We start from the raw sequence: 17,054 nt of genomic DNA, 5'->3' as shown, positions 1-17,054 counted from the left end.
TCCATCGTCTAATCTTGGCCATATGTTAATCTGGTGATTATACTTGTGAACACGTTGAATGAAATAAACTTGTATTGTATTAAGTATTATCCAATAATTAATATCGATGGACTATGAATGACATTTTAGTATTCACAGTTAATTATGACTCTTTAATTTGCTTGAATATTCAGAGGATTAGAAGTCGGCCAATAGCTGAAAATGCAAGTGTCGGTGCTCAACGAATATAATTATTTTTTATATGCCATTTGAAATATCTAACTTAAACACCGTACACGATATCTATATTATTTTTTTTATCAAACCGTACACCATATCTATGCCTGCGATTCTGCGATGAAACTGTTTAATAAATAAAAGGTATACCCCTTTTTTAACGGAGAAAGCAACGGCGTTAAAGACAGGTGCTGCCTTGATCACATCAATGACGTGTCAAACGGTTATTGGGGGGACATGAATTAAAAAGTCAACATCGGTGCAGGTTCATTTAGTACTCAAATCAATAATTTGGCATAATGCATCGTACAAGCCAAGTTGAAGTATCAAATAATAGGGCTTCCCTCAAACCAGTCCGTTGTACCAAACACCAAACTTTTGGCAAGGATTTCGGATCATTGAATCATACTATATTATATATTGAGCCAAATGAAATTGCTATCATATTGTTTATCAATATATATATATATATATATATATGTCCTGCCATAATCAAAATCAAAGGGTTGAGATAACCCTCACTACTTACGCAAGATGCCAAAGTTTCAGTGCCTACTAATAAAATCTGTGCTTTTTTTCCTCAAACTAAGAAAAGCTGAAAATGCAAAGTTCATCATTCTACACTACACTAGAACAAACAAAATGGCCTTTTTTTCTATAGCTACTCTCCTAAGAATAGAACTAGACATAGCTTTAACATAGTTTTTATATATTTATATATACATAAACATCAACTGTTGTTGTGTCGACGGATTCATATTCATCATCATCGCTTCGAGAACATGACTAGTACCAACATCGACATCGAAACCACGACCTTAAACCCAGGCGTTTCCCAGAAGTTCTGTTTCTCTCCGCCATTATTACTCACAGTCTCGACCTGCTGTTTCGCTGCCAATTGGTCTCTCAGTTCCTTCAGAGCTTTGTCCCTTCTCTCCCCCATCTGCTCACAACAATAAAGATTATTACTTTCCAATTAAAAACCACTTCAGTTTCGAAATAAATAAATAAATCAAGATTACCCTCTGGAGTTTGCGCGTCTGAGACCGGGCTTCTTGGAGACAGAACTCTAACTTCAACACCCTCTTTTTTAACTCTTGATCCGCTCGCCGTTGCTTCTCCAACTGCTCATCGAAAGAAAAAAAAGCCAATCAATCGTACGCAAAATTAAATTACACAAACAATCATCAGACCGAGAAGTCGGTGAAAGGATAAAACAATCGCGTACCTGCGATTCCAATTCTTTGGTTTTCATCTTCCAGTGATCGGACATGACTCTGATCTCGTCCCTCAGCCTGGCGATTTCCTCGTCTTTCACGACCAAAAGCCGGTTCATCTTCTCGACGTTCTTCGGAGAAACCTCGTCCAATATCTTCCTCAGCTCGCAGTCCTTGCCCGGAACAACCACACTCCTCGAAATAGCCTCCATGATGTCGTGCTCGATCCTCGAGACCTCGTCTCTCAGCTCGTTCTGGGAAGACTCGCGGGCCCGGAGGTCGCTCTGGAGCTTGTTTAGTTGGTCCCCGAGCCTGGTCACGCGTTCCTCGTGCTCCTTCAGAGACAAGTTCTTCTCACCGAGCTCCTTGAGAAGCACCACGCACTGGTCTTGCGCCGATCGAGCCGACACCGCACTCGCGTTCGCCGTGGCTTGAGTCTCTGCGAGCTGCGATCTCAGATCGTCCAACTCCTTCATGTGCTGAGATTATGTTGATTATGTTATACAAACTTTGATCATTAGTTGTATGTTCTTATAAAATGCAAGGCCTAGTTTTTACGCGGAAGGATTAACCCCGAAAAACAAGTCCTCTTTAATTATGGGACAGCTAAACTACGCAGTCTCATTTTTTTAATGAGTTTTGAATTTTTGGTGAATGGATCCAATTTTTCTGGATTTAGTAAATAAGAATTGATATACAACCTGGTAAACAATTACTAATCTGTAGCAAAAATACTAACCTTACCCGGGGAACATTCCTTTATCTCTTTATAAATTAGTGGAGGGTCATTGTCCGAAATAAAAAATATTTGTCACATTTGGGCAGTCTGGTAGTATTTTCCAATGTAGAAGCTTTAATCATATTAAGCTTTCAATTTCAGGTTAGCAGTTAAATATAGAAGTGGACATAAATGACTTTTCAAATACATAAAAGAACAAGTACATACACACAAGAGATGGGCAAGCATTTTAAACACTTTCAAATCAAATAAGAAACTAAAACTAAACTGAAAAAAAAGTGTATTTCAAACAATCCATTTTGGCTTTTGTAGTTTGTTTTCAAGGAAACTGATGGGGTTAAGAAGATGGAAATCGGAATTGGAAAATAAAAAAAAAAATCAGGCAATAGTTGAGTACAAGTTTTGATGTGGAAAAAAAAAAAAGAATTGCTTAGCTTGATCAATCTGTAAAGAGAGAAAGACAATTATTCATGTCACCAAGTACAGATGGGTTCCACCAAAAAGTATAGAAAACAAAAAGGCCAAAAAAGAAGGGAATAGAAATAAAGAATCCTGAATGGATGTGCATGAAATATGAGGCTTATTTGGCAACTTCAAAAACACCAAGATCTTAAAAACAAAATAAAGAATTAAGATTGGAAATGGTCATGGCATGCAAAAAAAAAAAAAAAAACAGCCATAATTAGTGAATCATACCTCAAGTTCAAAAGAGGATCTACAAACAACAGACACACCCGAAAAGTATACAATCTATAACCTAATTAAATAAAGAAATTACTCAAAAAAAGCACAAAACTCAAAAGGCAAACTGGAATAAATTATAACTTCATAACAAACCTTTTCAGTTGAAGAAGTTGAGGTTTGAAGTTGCTCGTTCTTCTCTTCCAATTTCTTCTGCAATCTACCGATTTGTTCTTCCATGGTTTTAGCCTTTGTCTCTGCCTCCTGAAAAAAAAAATACAACAAAAAATTGAAAGGAAAAAAAAAAAGCTAAAAAGACAAATAGTTGACCACCACATCATGAAAAGCCTCAAAGATTTTTTTTAGTATATCCTCACAAACACAAAACACCAAAAAGAACCAACAACTAAACACACCAAACTTCACATGCCTGTCTCGTAAGGGTTTCCTTGGCAAATGACTGTTCTTGGTAAGCCAACCGGCTCCGAACATCCTTTAACTCCGAGGCCAACGACACTACGTTCCGCCGGAAATTCTGCTTCTTCTCATTCAAATCCTTCAGCAGAGGATCCGTGATCGACGGAGACGAGCTCTCCAGATTCGACATCACAAATGAATCTGTGTTTTGGTTTTTCGGACAATGAAAATAATAACAACAATATTAATGATGATGATGATATCAGGATGAAATGAATTCAAAGCTTCCTCTAGACGGCAAAGAGATAGTGATCTGCAATTTCAATTGCCCTTTTGAAGCAAACAAGCTATGGTATTCATATCTATCATGTGCGTTGAAAACAAACGGTAGATGGGCATTAATTATAGATGGTCCTATATAAGAAAAAAAAAAGAAAAAGAAAATTATTAAACGGAAAACGGTAACTTCTAAATCACTGTAGAGCGTTGACAGTTTGTTTGATAAATTAGACTTTAAACTCTGTAATTGAAAAACGTAAAGGGAAACAAAAAAACTCAATATCGACCATACATGTAAAAATTAGTCCAAGAGACTTAAGTTCATGTTCTCTAATTTTTTTTTTTTTGGGTACTCAATGACTCACCTCTCTACATAAACTCAATCTACATGAAGAGAGAGAAACAATAATGCCAGAGAGAGAGAGAGAGATGGGGTCTCTGGTCCGTCACTCTCTCATATCTCATTCAATACAATATTTCTTACAAAGCTATTAACTTCATTTTTTGGTACCAATATTTAATCTAGTGTAAAGTAAATCTACCACTTTGGATCTAGTATGTCAAAAAAATTGATACCAATTATGAGTTCATCAAAGACTAAATCAAATTCTACTGAAACATTCATTCAAATATGTAATAATAATCCCCCAAGAAATAATAATTATTATTATTATAAAAATATTCATAATATAATTAAAATAATCAGCCCATTTTCAAATCATCACATGCAGATCGTTGAAACGAATCTAAAAATGAAAAAATAAACAGCTTAACCAAAACCCTGAAGTTAGATAACAATATTAATAACAAGACTCGTTTTGAATCGTACCTTCAATAACACCATATATTTGATTTTCAGCCAAAAAGCGCAAATGCAACACCAGGATCACAAACAAACATAGACAGCGATTGTTCGTAGAGAGAGGGATTTTGATCGAAGCTCAGTAGGAATTCAAAGCTTCAGAGAGAAACAAAACCCATTTCAAAACTCTCTCTCTCTCTTTCAATTCCGACTGTGACAGAAGCACTGAAAACTCTCGTGTTGTTATTAGAGCACTGACAGAACTAGGTGCACCACACGGAGGGCCCAGATTTATTTTTCGATTCAATCGAAGGGCTGATAGTTTTGGATAGAAATCCGCGAATTTCGGGATATATATTTATTATTTTGATATTGTGAATAAAAAGTTTGTCTTTTTATGGCGTTGTATGAAAGAGCCGACATGTCATCGTCAAAGCGAATTGAACAAAAACACATACAGAAAGTAATATCATATTAATTGATATTTTATTTAGGCTCGGTGACCACAACCGAGCCTCGTGTAATGTGAATGTGACGAAATCCGAACCTGTCGTTTCGACTCTCCAGGTTTCTTTAGTTTTTGACTTTCAAGCGCGCCAAAACCCAAATTTTGTACACGTCCAATGAATTTATCCCATGTGGTTTCTTGTGGACCGTGGATGTGTGCTCATCCTACGATTTTCCTTTGTCACCAATTGGATAACAATTTTATACCCAGATTAGGTAATACTTGTTCTTTTCGATCAAAAAAAAAAAAAAAAGGTAATACTTGTTCTTCGATTAAAAAAAAAGATCAAAAAAATATAATACTTGTTCTTATCGGGTAAACACTCGTACATGTCTACTTGGTTTTTCACCCATTAAGACTAGAATAATATTTTCATTATGAATTGATCTTAGGTCCAATAGATTATTTGAAAGGTTAGTTATCACTTGATTAACATTTTAATGTTGATAACATGCTATTTTTATCATTAGAAAATCAATTAAATAGATATATTGAGCTTGAGTTTCTTTAGATCCGGAAGTTTTCACGTCAATCTCAATTTATCTTGATTCTCAACTCTATTGTGAATTCCGCTCTTACCTCCTAGAAATTACAAATCTATCGTGTCAATGACTCAATGCATCGACTAACTAACGAAAGTTTAATTTATTTCTTTGTTGACTAATTCATTATACGTGCTTTCAATTATGAAGCAAATCGTAAAAAATGAATTTCTTATTATCCAATGTAAGAGACTGTTGTGTCACTTTAAGTTTTTCAACTGCATCAAAATATTTTATGGATCTGATTGTTTCCACTGAGTTTTGAAGAAGTGGCATAACAAGATCTCACGGTTCATTGATGCAAAACCCTTATAATATGTACAAGAGACCATTGATGATCAACGAAACTATGAACCATTGGTTGTTGGCCCAAATCCTTAAATTCATGACCGGGGCACGCCTTTGGCTTACATGCAATGTCCAAAGAACACATGTGATTGTTTCTATTGCCTATACCATTGCCGCGCCAAAACCTCACAACTAATATCTACATATCATTGCATAAAAAGACAAGAATGAAAAAAATATACTCATAAAATAAGTGAGGAAAGCTAGCGCCGCATCCTTGATAAAAACCTCATAACCAACATGAGAAAATAATTTTCTTCCCAATTGAGAAAGTTTTTCAAAACTTTACGTTACGCAATTGGAAAACTTGTTTCATGGTCTGATTAATCATACTAATCATATGGAGGAGATCAATATACTTTGTGTGAACATTGGTAATTGAGACGACAATGATACCTTCTAAGACTCTTCCGAATTTCAAGGGCTAAAACTTATAGAATATTGTTGGAAGTTGATGTGTTGATATGGAGTCGTTGTGTAGAGATATAGACACCATTTGGTAGAGAAAATGTCACCTCGACTAGCTCAATAAAAAAAAAAGAACGAATAATCTACGATGAAAAATGGCCACGAAGTCTTTGTTTCTTTTTATAATTCTCCAAGAGAGCCAACAATCATTCACTACACAAAAAGAACAAATATGGATAACAGACATTAAGCATTGGACATAAAACTAATTTAGTTATGGAACAAGACAAATATTATTGAACTTAGATATTAGTTGGGGCGTAAAGGGAGATTAGAGCATAAAAGCCTACAACCATAAACTATGATTTTTGGACAGGCTTGCCTTATTTTTATAAGTGGTGGGTTTTTATGCACCGCTTTGAGTTTGTTATCAAACTAATACACAAATTCAATGTTGTTGTGAATAATTTTATGCATAATTGGTATTGATTAATGGGTAAATAACTAATTACCTTTATCTACTTTATTGATTAATGTACTCCAAAATCTACTTCAAATACATGTGGATAGATGAAGAAATATTTATCACCGGTTTCTACATTTTCACTCTTCTCTCTCTCTCTCTCTCTCTCTCTCTCTCTCTCTCTCTCCTTGAATTATTAATGTTTAAAGTATCCTTAGTTTCAATTGTTGGTTTTGTTTTCATAACACGTTATCAGCACGATCGCCCTCATCCGTAAGATCAACTCGGAGGTATAATACTCTACACACTAAAAAATTTACAATCATTATTTGTTATTGTATAACACCATATTACTATACACATGAGGTTTTGTCACCGTATAGTAAAGTGATGTGAACTACATCAAATCCTATTCGTAACTAATGTCGATTTTCTATACATGAGGCTCTGCCATCTATAGAAGAATGCTATTAATTGCAAATTTATTTTAACTGCTTTATTAATATTTTACTTTGATTAACTATGTAATTTTAATATCCGTACATTTGCATCTTGTTTATTTTACATTGTTATACTTACTTTGATTAATTCTACCACAAAATTAAAAAAAATACCCAACGGTAATATAACGACCATAAAACGGCTACATTTTATCTTATAAGTACATATCTTTTCAACTTATTTTAGCCACACAAAAATCTCAAATTTTCTTCTGCCTCATATAGTAGTGTTTATGTTTTTTTACTTCGTTATAGTAATGTTTGGATTTATGTATTACTTTTTATTCTTTACAATTTTGGTAGACTTGCATGTCATTAATCTAAGATATTTTTATATTTCATAATAGTTATCATCATGACTGTTGGGGATGATTCCCCCATATAACCATATAAATGCAGAAAAGTAATTAATTACGCTAATCATGAGCTAATTAATTCATTGATTATATGACAAGATCTAGATTTACGTTAATTAATTTTATACGAGAGCATATATGTCAAGCAACCATTATAAGAGTAAACGAGTACTTACATTGATTTTCGGTTCAGCTACAGAATGCTCCTAAACCAATCGCGTACACCTTAGTCTTCCGAAACGTAATCTCCGAGACGAATAAGAAAGTTAGTGGGCTCAGTCTTTATCTCACTAGATCACGAAACTAGGTGTTTCGAGATCTCGCTCTTATTTTACTAAGAATGGAAATGAATTTCCGAGGGGAAGAGAGGCAGAAGTGCACGGCCAAAAGGTGGCTAGAATGCATGAAATTTTTCTCAAATAATTGCTTATTTTTGCCTTCTCATGAACCCCTATTTATAGTAGCGAAATGAGATATTCATGGAATATTCCAGAATATTTTATTTCCTTTTATTGTGTTCACACTAGTGGATTAAATCTAGGCCATTGGATCTCCACAAGTGAATCCTACTTTTTCTCTCATCCATCAGATTAATATCTATGAGATATTATTCTCTATTTAAATAGAGAATATTTTATTTAGTGAGATAATAAAGGAGAATATGTTATTTCCCTTTAAATATATTCTCATATATTCTCCTAAATACTTTCCTTTAAATAATGAGAGAATATATGACAATATCTTATATTATTCTCTCTCATTTATTTAAACAGCTAAAGAGAAAATATTGGTAAATACCAATTTTGAAATTTTCGAACTTGATGGCACACGGCCAAGGAGATTTGCGCAAATCATATTGCCATAAACGCTATTTCGAATTTTTCATGTGTGCAAGGCTCAATTGCTTAAAACCTAATTAATCATTTATTTACTTGATCCAACAATAGACAAATAATTAATAATTGTTTATTTACTCGATCAAACAATAAATAAACAATTCTACCATAAATATTTATTTAATTCTGCGAATACCCGTTTTCCAGAATTAATGTTGTCAATCATAATTACAGCAAGTGAGATGAATAATGATAAACTAACATTATTATACGAAAGTTCTTATCCGCCTTTATCAGAGCCGAATCGGGGACTATGAACCTAGTAATAGAAGCTTAACAAATCCGATGAAAAAGACGAAATAGTCCTTTCTCTTTTTCCATCGATTCGTTTAATCTTGGTCAAATACTCCACTTTGTAAGCCAAGACTGAACTCTCCTTTATACTAGAATTATATTTACTCATCGTGACGAGTGTCCACTGATATAGTCAGTTCGTGATCAAGATCCTCCAGGTTCAACCCGTATCGAGATAAGTCAATTTATTCCGTTATACTTCCCTTGATACATATCAGCCCTAAGCATTGTTGCTTCCCTAGCGAAAGATTCTTTCGAACGTTACTTACTTCGAAAGTGCGCACAATCTATCGGTTCTGGAATCAACCCTTAGGTGAGAGAACATTAACCTTCTTTCAGGAAGGCTGGATTCTGTATCTGTAAATCATTTCCCACTCGAATTATGCTATGAGAAAACTCCCAAGACATAAGCTGTGATTAGCATGAATAGCCTTTTAGCGAATGAGTCAAAGAGCTCAGTATCATAACTCATTGTCCATGATCACTTCAGGATTTAGATCAAGTCTCACTGTGACCATCATAGTGGTCTCGGTTAGTGTGTCGTAACGGTCCTTAAACGACACATCTACACCAAGACCTGTCCAAGTCGTACACTTACCACAAGTGTAGAATGCTCCCACATAGTGATCAGCCTTCACCTATGTGTTCCACATATATGACTTTAGATATAGTTTTCTAGGCGTATATCAGTCATCGACCATGTTTTAGCACACCGCCCGAACTCAGGTGCCCAGCACGTGACTCAGTTAGATACGGAGGCTATGGAATAATGAATGTTTAATAAATCTCATTAAATAAGAAATAACGCTTTCAATTCAAATAGATAATAAATGTCAAACTTTATTTTATTAATAATTTCAACGAGAATTTATATAAGTATCTTCTCGTGGGCAAGAATTCCTCACAATGACAACATTGTCAAAGCTCGATTTCAGTCCTTTAGACATCACAAGTCAAAACTACATGACCTGGAAAATGGATGTAGAGATGCATCTGGAATCAATGGGTCTACTGGAAACACCTTATGAAGAAAATGCATCATCAAGTATAGACAAGGAAAAATCGTTAGTTTTCCTTCGTCAACATGACGATGGACTTAAAAGTGATTACCTCACCGATAGAGATCCAAGTTTACACTGGAAGGAGCTGAGGGATAGGTATTTCCACCAGAAAGATATAATGCTTCCCGTATACCGTGAGCAATGGGCCACTCTACGGTTCCAGAATATCAAAAAGGTCAGCGAATATAACTTTGCAATGTTCCGAATAGTATCTCATATGAGATTTTGTGGAGACCAAGTGATAGATCATGATATGCTAGAAAATGACGTCCACCATTTTTCCCGCATCGAACTTAACATTGCATCAACAATAGGATTTACGAGATATTTTGAACTAATCACATGTCTACTAATTGCAGATAAGAATAATGAGTTGCTGATAAAGAATCACCAATCTCGTCTGACAGGTTCAAAGACATTACCTAAAGTAAACGCAGTTAACTCCGAAAAACCCTGAACAACTAAACTATATTCCGGCTCGAGGACGAGGTCATGGTCGTGGTCGTGGTCGCCGTTAACTTCGGATTGCTTCTTTGGTTTTCATAACAAATGTTTAATTACATATAAATGTGGAGTATTATTGTGAAGATAGAAGGTGCATACAATATTATCACAATAAAGAAGGTGCAAAAATACTCAAATGTTTTTTTATTTTTGCAGTTTAATGTCCATTCTTTAAAAGTTGTGGGAAAAATAATAAATGTTACAATATCCTTTCACCGTAACTACTTGTTCGTTAAAATAGATGGTAAAACACATGTAAGTCATTTAAATTAGCAAAATTAAAAATAAGCTTAATTTTATTATGTTAAGGGAAAAAAAATTAAAATTCTATATTCTCTCTCTCATCTCTTTCTTCACCACGAGCACGAGCACGAGCACGAGCACGAACATTTTTATTTTTATATACGATTTTTTTTGGCAAACTTTATGTTAATAACATTTTATTTATTATTAATCTTAATTATTTTAATGCTGTAAATACATAATAATTTTACATTAAAAAATTTAATGAATTGGTTGTAGCTCTTTATTTAATGTTAGTTTAATATATCTGTAATTTATTTAAAAACAAAGAGTAGTATTAAAACTTTTTCAATATTAACATAAATATTAAAATAAACGAAAATGCATTTGAGGGATAGAGAATTCAAGTCAAGGATAGAGAAAAAACAATTTTTTAATTTTTTTTAAATATTATAAAAATATGATGTTTATTTTTTTTTAATTTTGCTCGTCTAGATAAATTATATCTGTCTTTTCGTCCATTTTAACGACATGTAATAACGGTGGAAGAATATTCTAACGTTGAGTATTTTTCCTGCAACTTTTAAAGAATTAATATTAAACCGCATTAACTCGAAAATATTGAGTGTTTTTACCGCCAATAGCTCTTTCTAATAAAATATGAACAGTTACGTCAATTATCATGGATTTGGATATGATTGTCCCATTATTTTGCGTTAATATATATACCCTAGTTTAAATTTGTTGTCAAAATTAATATATATTTTTAGTGTATGCGTATTCTATGAGAAAAATATAAAATGAGCATAAAACCATATCTATAGAAAAAAGGACATTTCGTGATTATCATCCATTTGGATGTCGTCTTTACGTTTTCAGTCTATTGTCGTTTGTACTACCATGTCGTTTACTTCCGTTGTCGTTTAAAACCTGCAACGTGGATTCATTAACCACAGAAACTGCGAGACGGCGGACCAACAAATCACGGCACTCTCCCAAAGCCTTTCCAATCTCTCCTTTAGAAAGCTCAGTGATGCGTGATTTCCTTTCAACTCGTCTTCCAATAAAATATTTTAGATTCCCAATTACTGTTCCAATGTTTCATCGGAAATAAAACTTCAAACCCAAACGGCCCAAGAGACGAGACACCATCAATGGCCATAAAGCTATCGCCTTCATCGATATGCAAGCGAATCCCCATCTGGGTCATATCAACCTCATACTCTTCATCAAACTCTTGCGCTGCTTCATTAGAAACTGTCACTGAAACCAATTCCGAGGGAAAAACTCACCAGGTCACTAGGAATAAGCTTGTCGCGGATAACTTTATCCGGGTTTTGGACGACACACACGACTTGAGCAGTGCCGTGAAGCTATTCAAAGGGGCTTCTCGTCAAACCCGGTTTCGTCACACCCCGGAGACTTATTGCCGGATAATTCGGAAGCTGGGTTTTGCTGGGATCGTTGAGGAAATGGAAGGGCTTTGCCAGAACATGGTGAGAGAGAAACTCCCAGGTACCAAAGAGGCTCTGTTGGCGCTGATCGGCGAGTTTGTCGAGCAATGTCGGCTCAGCGAAGCTCTGTCCGTGCTTGTTATCATGAATTCGGGTGGGTATAGTCCCCCCGTAGGGACGGTCAACGCTCTGATGAGTGCTTTGGTGAAGGAAAAGAGAGAGTTTCGGGACGTGTTGCTTGTTTACAAAGAGATGGTCAAGGCGGGCATTTCGCCGAGCATCGAGACTCTGAATTGTTTGTTAGAGGCTTTGGTCGACTCTGAGCGCCTCGAAACCGCATTGGATCAGTTCAAGAGGATGGAGAAGAAAGGTTGTAGCCCCAACAGCAAGTCCTTTGAGATAATCGTAAAGGGTCTCTTTGCAAAGAATCAGGTCGATGAAGCCGTCGGCGTTCTGCGTGAGATGTTTGAATTAGGGCTTAAGAAGCTCGATCCGAACTTCTTCAGGGTCGTCGTACCGTTGGTCTGTAGAGAGAACAGGCATAGCGAGGGAATCAGATTGTTCGGAATGATGAGAGATTGCGGCTTTGAGCTCGATTACTCGACTTCAACGGCTTTGATGGGGTGTTTTTGCGAAAACCTTTTGCAGGACGAAGCGGTCTCCGTTCTCGAAGAGGCGTTAAAGGCGGGCCTAGAAATGCCCGTTGACGCGGTCGTTGGTTTGGTCGACGTGTTTTGTCGATCGGGAAAAGTCGGTGAGGCTGCGAAGTTCTTGGAGGAGAAGAGCGTTCTTGAAACTCGGCCGTACAATGCGCTGCTCGAGGGCTGTTACCGAGCCGGAGAATTCTCGTTGGCGATGGAGATTTTGCGGAGAATGTCCGAACTCAATGTCGATGACTGCGATTCTTGGAACGTCATTATCAGATGGGCGTGTGATCGACAAGGGATCAAGAAAGGTTCTGAGCTTCTCGGTAGAATGGTCGTGTCTTCAATCGTTCCCGACTCCGATACCTACTCGGCCCTCGTTCTCGGGAACTCCAATTCGAGGAAGCTCGAGAGCGCTCTGAAGCTGCTTCGTCTGATCAAAACCAACTCGTGGGTTTTGGATCCGATAGCGTACTCCAAACTAGTCGAAGCTCTCTGCAGCAGCGCTCGGTCGGTCCACGAAGCCGCGGAGCTGTTCCGTTACATGTCTCGCAACGGTTCCTCTCTCGGGTCTTCTTCGTTCGATTTGCTCATCGAGGCCGTTTGTGACACAGGGAAGCCCGGCGAGGCGACGGAACTGTGTCGATTGGCTTACTATTCATCGGACACTTCATTCGACGGCTCGATTTACACGACAATAATGCGAGGGCTGTCGAGAGAAAGAAGGCCCAGAGATGCGATCGCGGTGCTCTCGCGGATGCTAATTTCGGGAATCGACCTCGACGCGGAAGCGTACCGCGTCGCGATCGAGGTCACGAGCTCGATGGAGAATCGGGCCGGGGATTGCGTTTCGCTCTTCAACGCGATGGTCGACGAGGGAGTCGAGCCCGACTCGGAGAGGCTTCTGGGTATGGTTTCCCGCGTGGCGGACCACCGCGGGCTGCGCGGGATCTCGCGTTCGATCGAGAAACTCGTCCCGCTCGGAGTAATGGACTCGGCCGTGTACAACGTCCTCGTTCAGGGCCTGTGGAAAGAGGGGGACCGAGACGAGGCTCGTCGGTTACTGGACGTGATGTTGGAGAAGGGTTGGGTCCCAGATTCGGAGACCCACCGATTGTTGATCGGCTCCGAGGGTTTGGGTTCAACCCCCGGTGACTTTTCCGCCGGAGATGAAATCAGCGACATACTCGTCGAGGGCTTCGACGATCTGTGAAATCGAGATTTCATAGATTTGTAATGTACAACTTGTTATTACCAAGTGTGGAAGTCTTTGTGGTTAATTATATACTCTTCGATCGACTTTCATAGGTTTAATTGTGTTAAATGAAATACTATCTCTTGGAAAACTAAGTGATTCTCAGAAGCTAAAAGTGACACAAATAAGATAAGCATTCAATACACAAATACCAGCATCTTCTTCTTCCAAGCAAAATTACTTACATCTCCAGCAAATTTGATCACAGAACAAAGCTAGTCCGAATTAAGGACGAACGAAGAAGCTAAGGCGAATCTTGCGAAAGCAAAAGCAGACGAAGGGAGATCCAGCCGCTAAGAACTAACCGGCGGTGGGGGTCCGATCGGCGACGAGGGCGAGGTTGTCGATGGCTTCGCGGGCGCGCTTGCGGGCGATGGCGGCGTCGCGGACGCGGCGGTCGGCCTCGGCGCGGGCGAGGAGGAGGGCCTTGGCCATGGAGGCGGCGGAGATCCGGGCGGCGCAGAGGACGAGGAGGGCTTGGCGGCGGCCGTGGGCGTGGAAGTGGGAGGGGTCGGCGCAGGCGGCGCAGAGGAAGGGGCCGGCGGCGGGGGAGAGGCAGTGGGAGTGGGTGAGGGAGGAGCACTTGCTGCAGCTGAGGCGCTTGGAGGCGGCGGCGGCTCCTCCGTCGTGGAGCTGGAAGCACACGGGGCAGAAGGCGGCGGGGTGGAGCTGGAGGACGCAGGTGGTGCAGAGGCGGCGGTGCATTCCTCTGCACCGGACTTGGTGGAGGATCCACTTCCCTTCCGTCAGGCACTGCCCGCACTTCGACGACGGCGCCGCCGACGGAGGGAGCGGAGGAGGGGTTGGGCTCTGCCTTTGGCTCATTGCTTTGCTTTCTTTCGTTCTTTCTAGATGAACGGAGGGGTGAACTATTAGAAACAAATAGAATTATTTATTTGTGGGGGGAGAGAAATAGGAATTTTATTTTTTTATTTTTTTTATTTTTTATGATTAAGTGGGTAAAAAACAACATAAGCACAAAACATAGAAAGAGAAAAAGAAATTAGCGTATTAAATTTAAAGAATGTTGTAAAAAATTGATATGCTTAAAAAACTAAAAAATATGGTGTAAATAATTAATTATCTTACACCTAATATATTGATTAATGTACACAAATTTTACTATAAATACAACGAAGATGACGAAGGGAAAATCCATCTCAATTTCTATAATTTACTCTTTCATTTTCTCTGTACAATTTACTCTCCATACTTATCTATTCTCTCTTCTAAAATTCATACCTTATAAGTGTTTAAAGAGTTTTCGATTTAAGTTATTCCTTTGGTTTTCATAATACGTTATCAGCACGATCACTCTCGTCAAGATCAACTCAGAGGTATAATACTCTAAACACTAAAACTCGTATAACTATTATTTATTGTATAACACCAGATTATTATACAGATGAGGCTCTGCCACCTTATAATAATATGATGTGATTTACAATATTTTAACTTCGTTAATGTATAACATCATAATACTATATACATGGAAGGCTCTGCCTCCTTGTAGTAAAGTGATGTGAACTACATCTTACTTGTAATTAATATCAATTTTCTATATGCAGGAGGCTCTGCCACCTTATAAAAAAATGCTATTAATTGCAAATTTATTTTAACTGCTCTACTTAATATTTTACTTTGATTAGCTATGTCATTTCAATACTCGTACATCTACATATTGTTTATTACACATTGTTATACTTAAATACAATTATTTTTGCCACAAAATTAATAAATATAACCGTTATAAACGACTATATTTTACCTTATAAATACATACTATTCAACTCATTTTTAACCGCACAAAACTCTCAAATTTTCTTCTACCTCATATATATTTTTCTCATCTCCTAATATTTTTTTTCGGTTCAAACTCAAAATGTCTCGCTAAATACTAGTCTTTATTGCCATACTTATTGTTATGTTTAATGTTTATATTTTTACCATAGAAATTCTACCGGATGAATTTTATTTCGTTGGAGTAATATTTGGATTCATGTATTACTTTTTATTCATTACAATTGTTGTAGACTTATATATCCTTAATCATTAATCTAAGAAATTTTATATTTCATAATAGTTATCATCATGGAAAATCTCGTCAAGCTTGATATCAGTGCTCTAGACATCACAGACCAAAACTACATGCCCTGGAAGGTGGATGTAGAGATGCATCTGGAATCTTTGGGTTTACTGGAAACACTTTCTGAGGAAAATGCCTCGTCAAATATAGACAAGGCTAAATCTTTAATTTTTCTTCGTCGACATCTTGACGAGGGACTTAAAAGTGAATACCTCACCACCAGAGATCCAAGTTTACTCTGGAAGGAGTTGAGGGACAGGTATTTTCACCAAAAAGAGATCATGCTTCCAGTATACCGTGATCAATGGAACGCTTTACGGTTCCAAGATTTCAAAAAAGTATGCGAATATAACTCTGCGATGTTCCGAATAGTATCTCATCTGAGATTTTGTGGAGACCAAGTGACCGATCATGACATGCTGGAAAAGACGTTCACTACTTTCCATGCATCGAACGTAACCTTGCAACAACAATATCGTGTTCGAGGATTTACAAAATATTCTGAACTAATCACTTGTCTTCTAATCGCAGAGAAGAATAATGAATTGCTGATAAAGAATCACCAATCTTGTCCGACAAGTTCAAAAGCATTACTTGAAATAAACGCCGTTAACTCCGAAGAACCTGAACAACAGAACTAATTCCTGGACGAGGATGAGGTCGAGGTCGAGATCATGGTCATGGTCGTGGTCGTGGATGTGGATACCGACGTGGTCGTGGCTATAATCATAACCATCCTTACAATACCACGAAAGATTATCATAAGAAGCAGCAAGATGAAAAGAATCACGATTATCCCCACAAAAAGGGAAAATACCCAAGTTCTTCCAAGGGTAAAGAAGATGTTTGTCATAGATGTGGCACAAAAGGGCACTGATCTAGACTTTGTTGTGTTTATCAGCATTTGTGCAATCTATATAAAGCATCCTTGAAGGGGAAAGAAAGAGAGGTCAACTTTATTGACCAAGAACCTTTAGACGGCTCCATTCATCTTGATGCTTCCGACTTCGATGGTGATCTTGCGCACACTATTGTTGGTTCTGCTGCTTTCGTTGAAAACTTCGGTGATATAGATTAATGATGCATGTATGTTTTTCTGGGAATGAAACAAATTGGTCCAATGTTTTACCTGACTATTTAA

The 17,054-nt window shown here is 37.6% G+C and overlaps 4 protein-coding genes across 4 annotated transcripts; 2 read left to right on the top strand and 2 right to left on the bottom strand.

Moving 5' to 3' along the window:
• Nucleotides 1–711: 711 nt before the first annotated feature.
• LOC149381437 (myosin heavy chain, cardiac protein) lies at nt 712–4,588 on the bottom strand. Its single transcript, XM_089601065.1, has 6 exons — nt 4,379–4,588; nt 3,284–3,471; nt 3,010–3,117; nt 1,445–1,912; nt 1,239–1,340; nt 712–1,159 (listed from the first exon to the last, which is right to left on the bottom strand). The coding sequence occupies exons 2-6, from the start codon at nt 3,458–3,460 to the stop codon at nt 983–985; spliced, it is 1,032 nt and encodes a 343-aa protein (XP_089457191.1). The 5' UTR covers nt 3,461–3,471; nt 4,379–4,588; the 3' UTR covers nt 712–982.
• Nucleotides 4,589–11,316: 6,728 nt separating this feature from the next.
• LOC149381436 (uncharacterized) lies at nt 11,317–13,917 on the top strand. The gene has a single exon (XM_089601858.1). It carries the CDS (start codon nt 11,629–11,631, stop codon nt 13,783–13,785), a length of 2,157 nt encoding a protein of 718 aa, XP_089457984.1. The 5' UTR covers nt 11,317–11,628; the 3' UTR covers nt 13,786–13,917.
• A 40-nt stretch (nt 13,918–13,957) lies between these two features.
• Nucleotides 13,958–14,716, bottom strand: LOC149381435 (uncharacterized). Its single transcript, XM_089601859.1, has one exon. The coding sequence runs from the start codon at nt 14,650–14,652 to the stop codon at nt 14,128–14,130; it is 525 nt and encodes a 174-aa protein (XP_089457985.1). The 5' UTR covers nt 14,653–14,716; the 3' UTR covers nt 13,958–14,127.
• Nucleotides 14,717–15,918: 1,202 nt separating this feature from the next.
• On the top strand, nt 15,919–16,554 carry LOC149381434 (uncharacterized). The gene has a single exon (XM_089601350.1). The coding sequence runs from the start codon at nt 15,919–15,921 to the stop codon at nt 16,552–16,554; it is 636 nt and encodes a 211-aa protein (XP_089457476.1).
• Nucleotides 16,555–17,054: the final 500 nt, after the last annotated feature.

The sequence above is a fragment of the Urtica dioica genome, chromosome 11 (genome assembly GCF_054948205.1).
Source record: "Urtica dioica subsp. dioica isolate 48M chromosome 11, U.dioica_male_clone48M_v1_H2, whole genome shotgun sequence".
Classification (NCBI taxonomy): Eukaryota; Viridiplantae; Streptophyta; class Magnoliopsida; order Rosales; family Urticaceae; genus Urtica; species Urtica dioica.
This window is presented reverse-complemented; position numbering and strand designations above follow the sequence as displayed.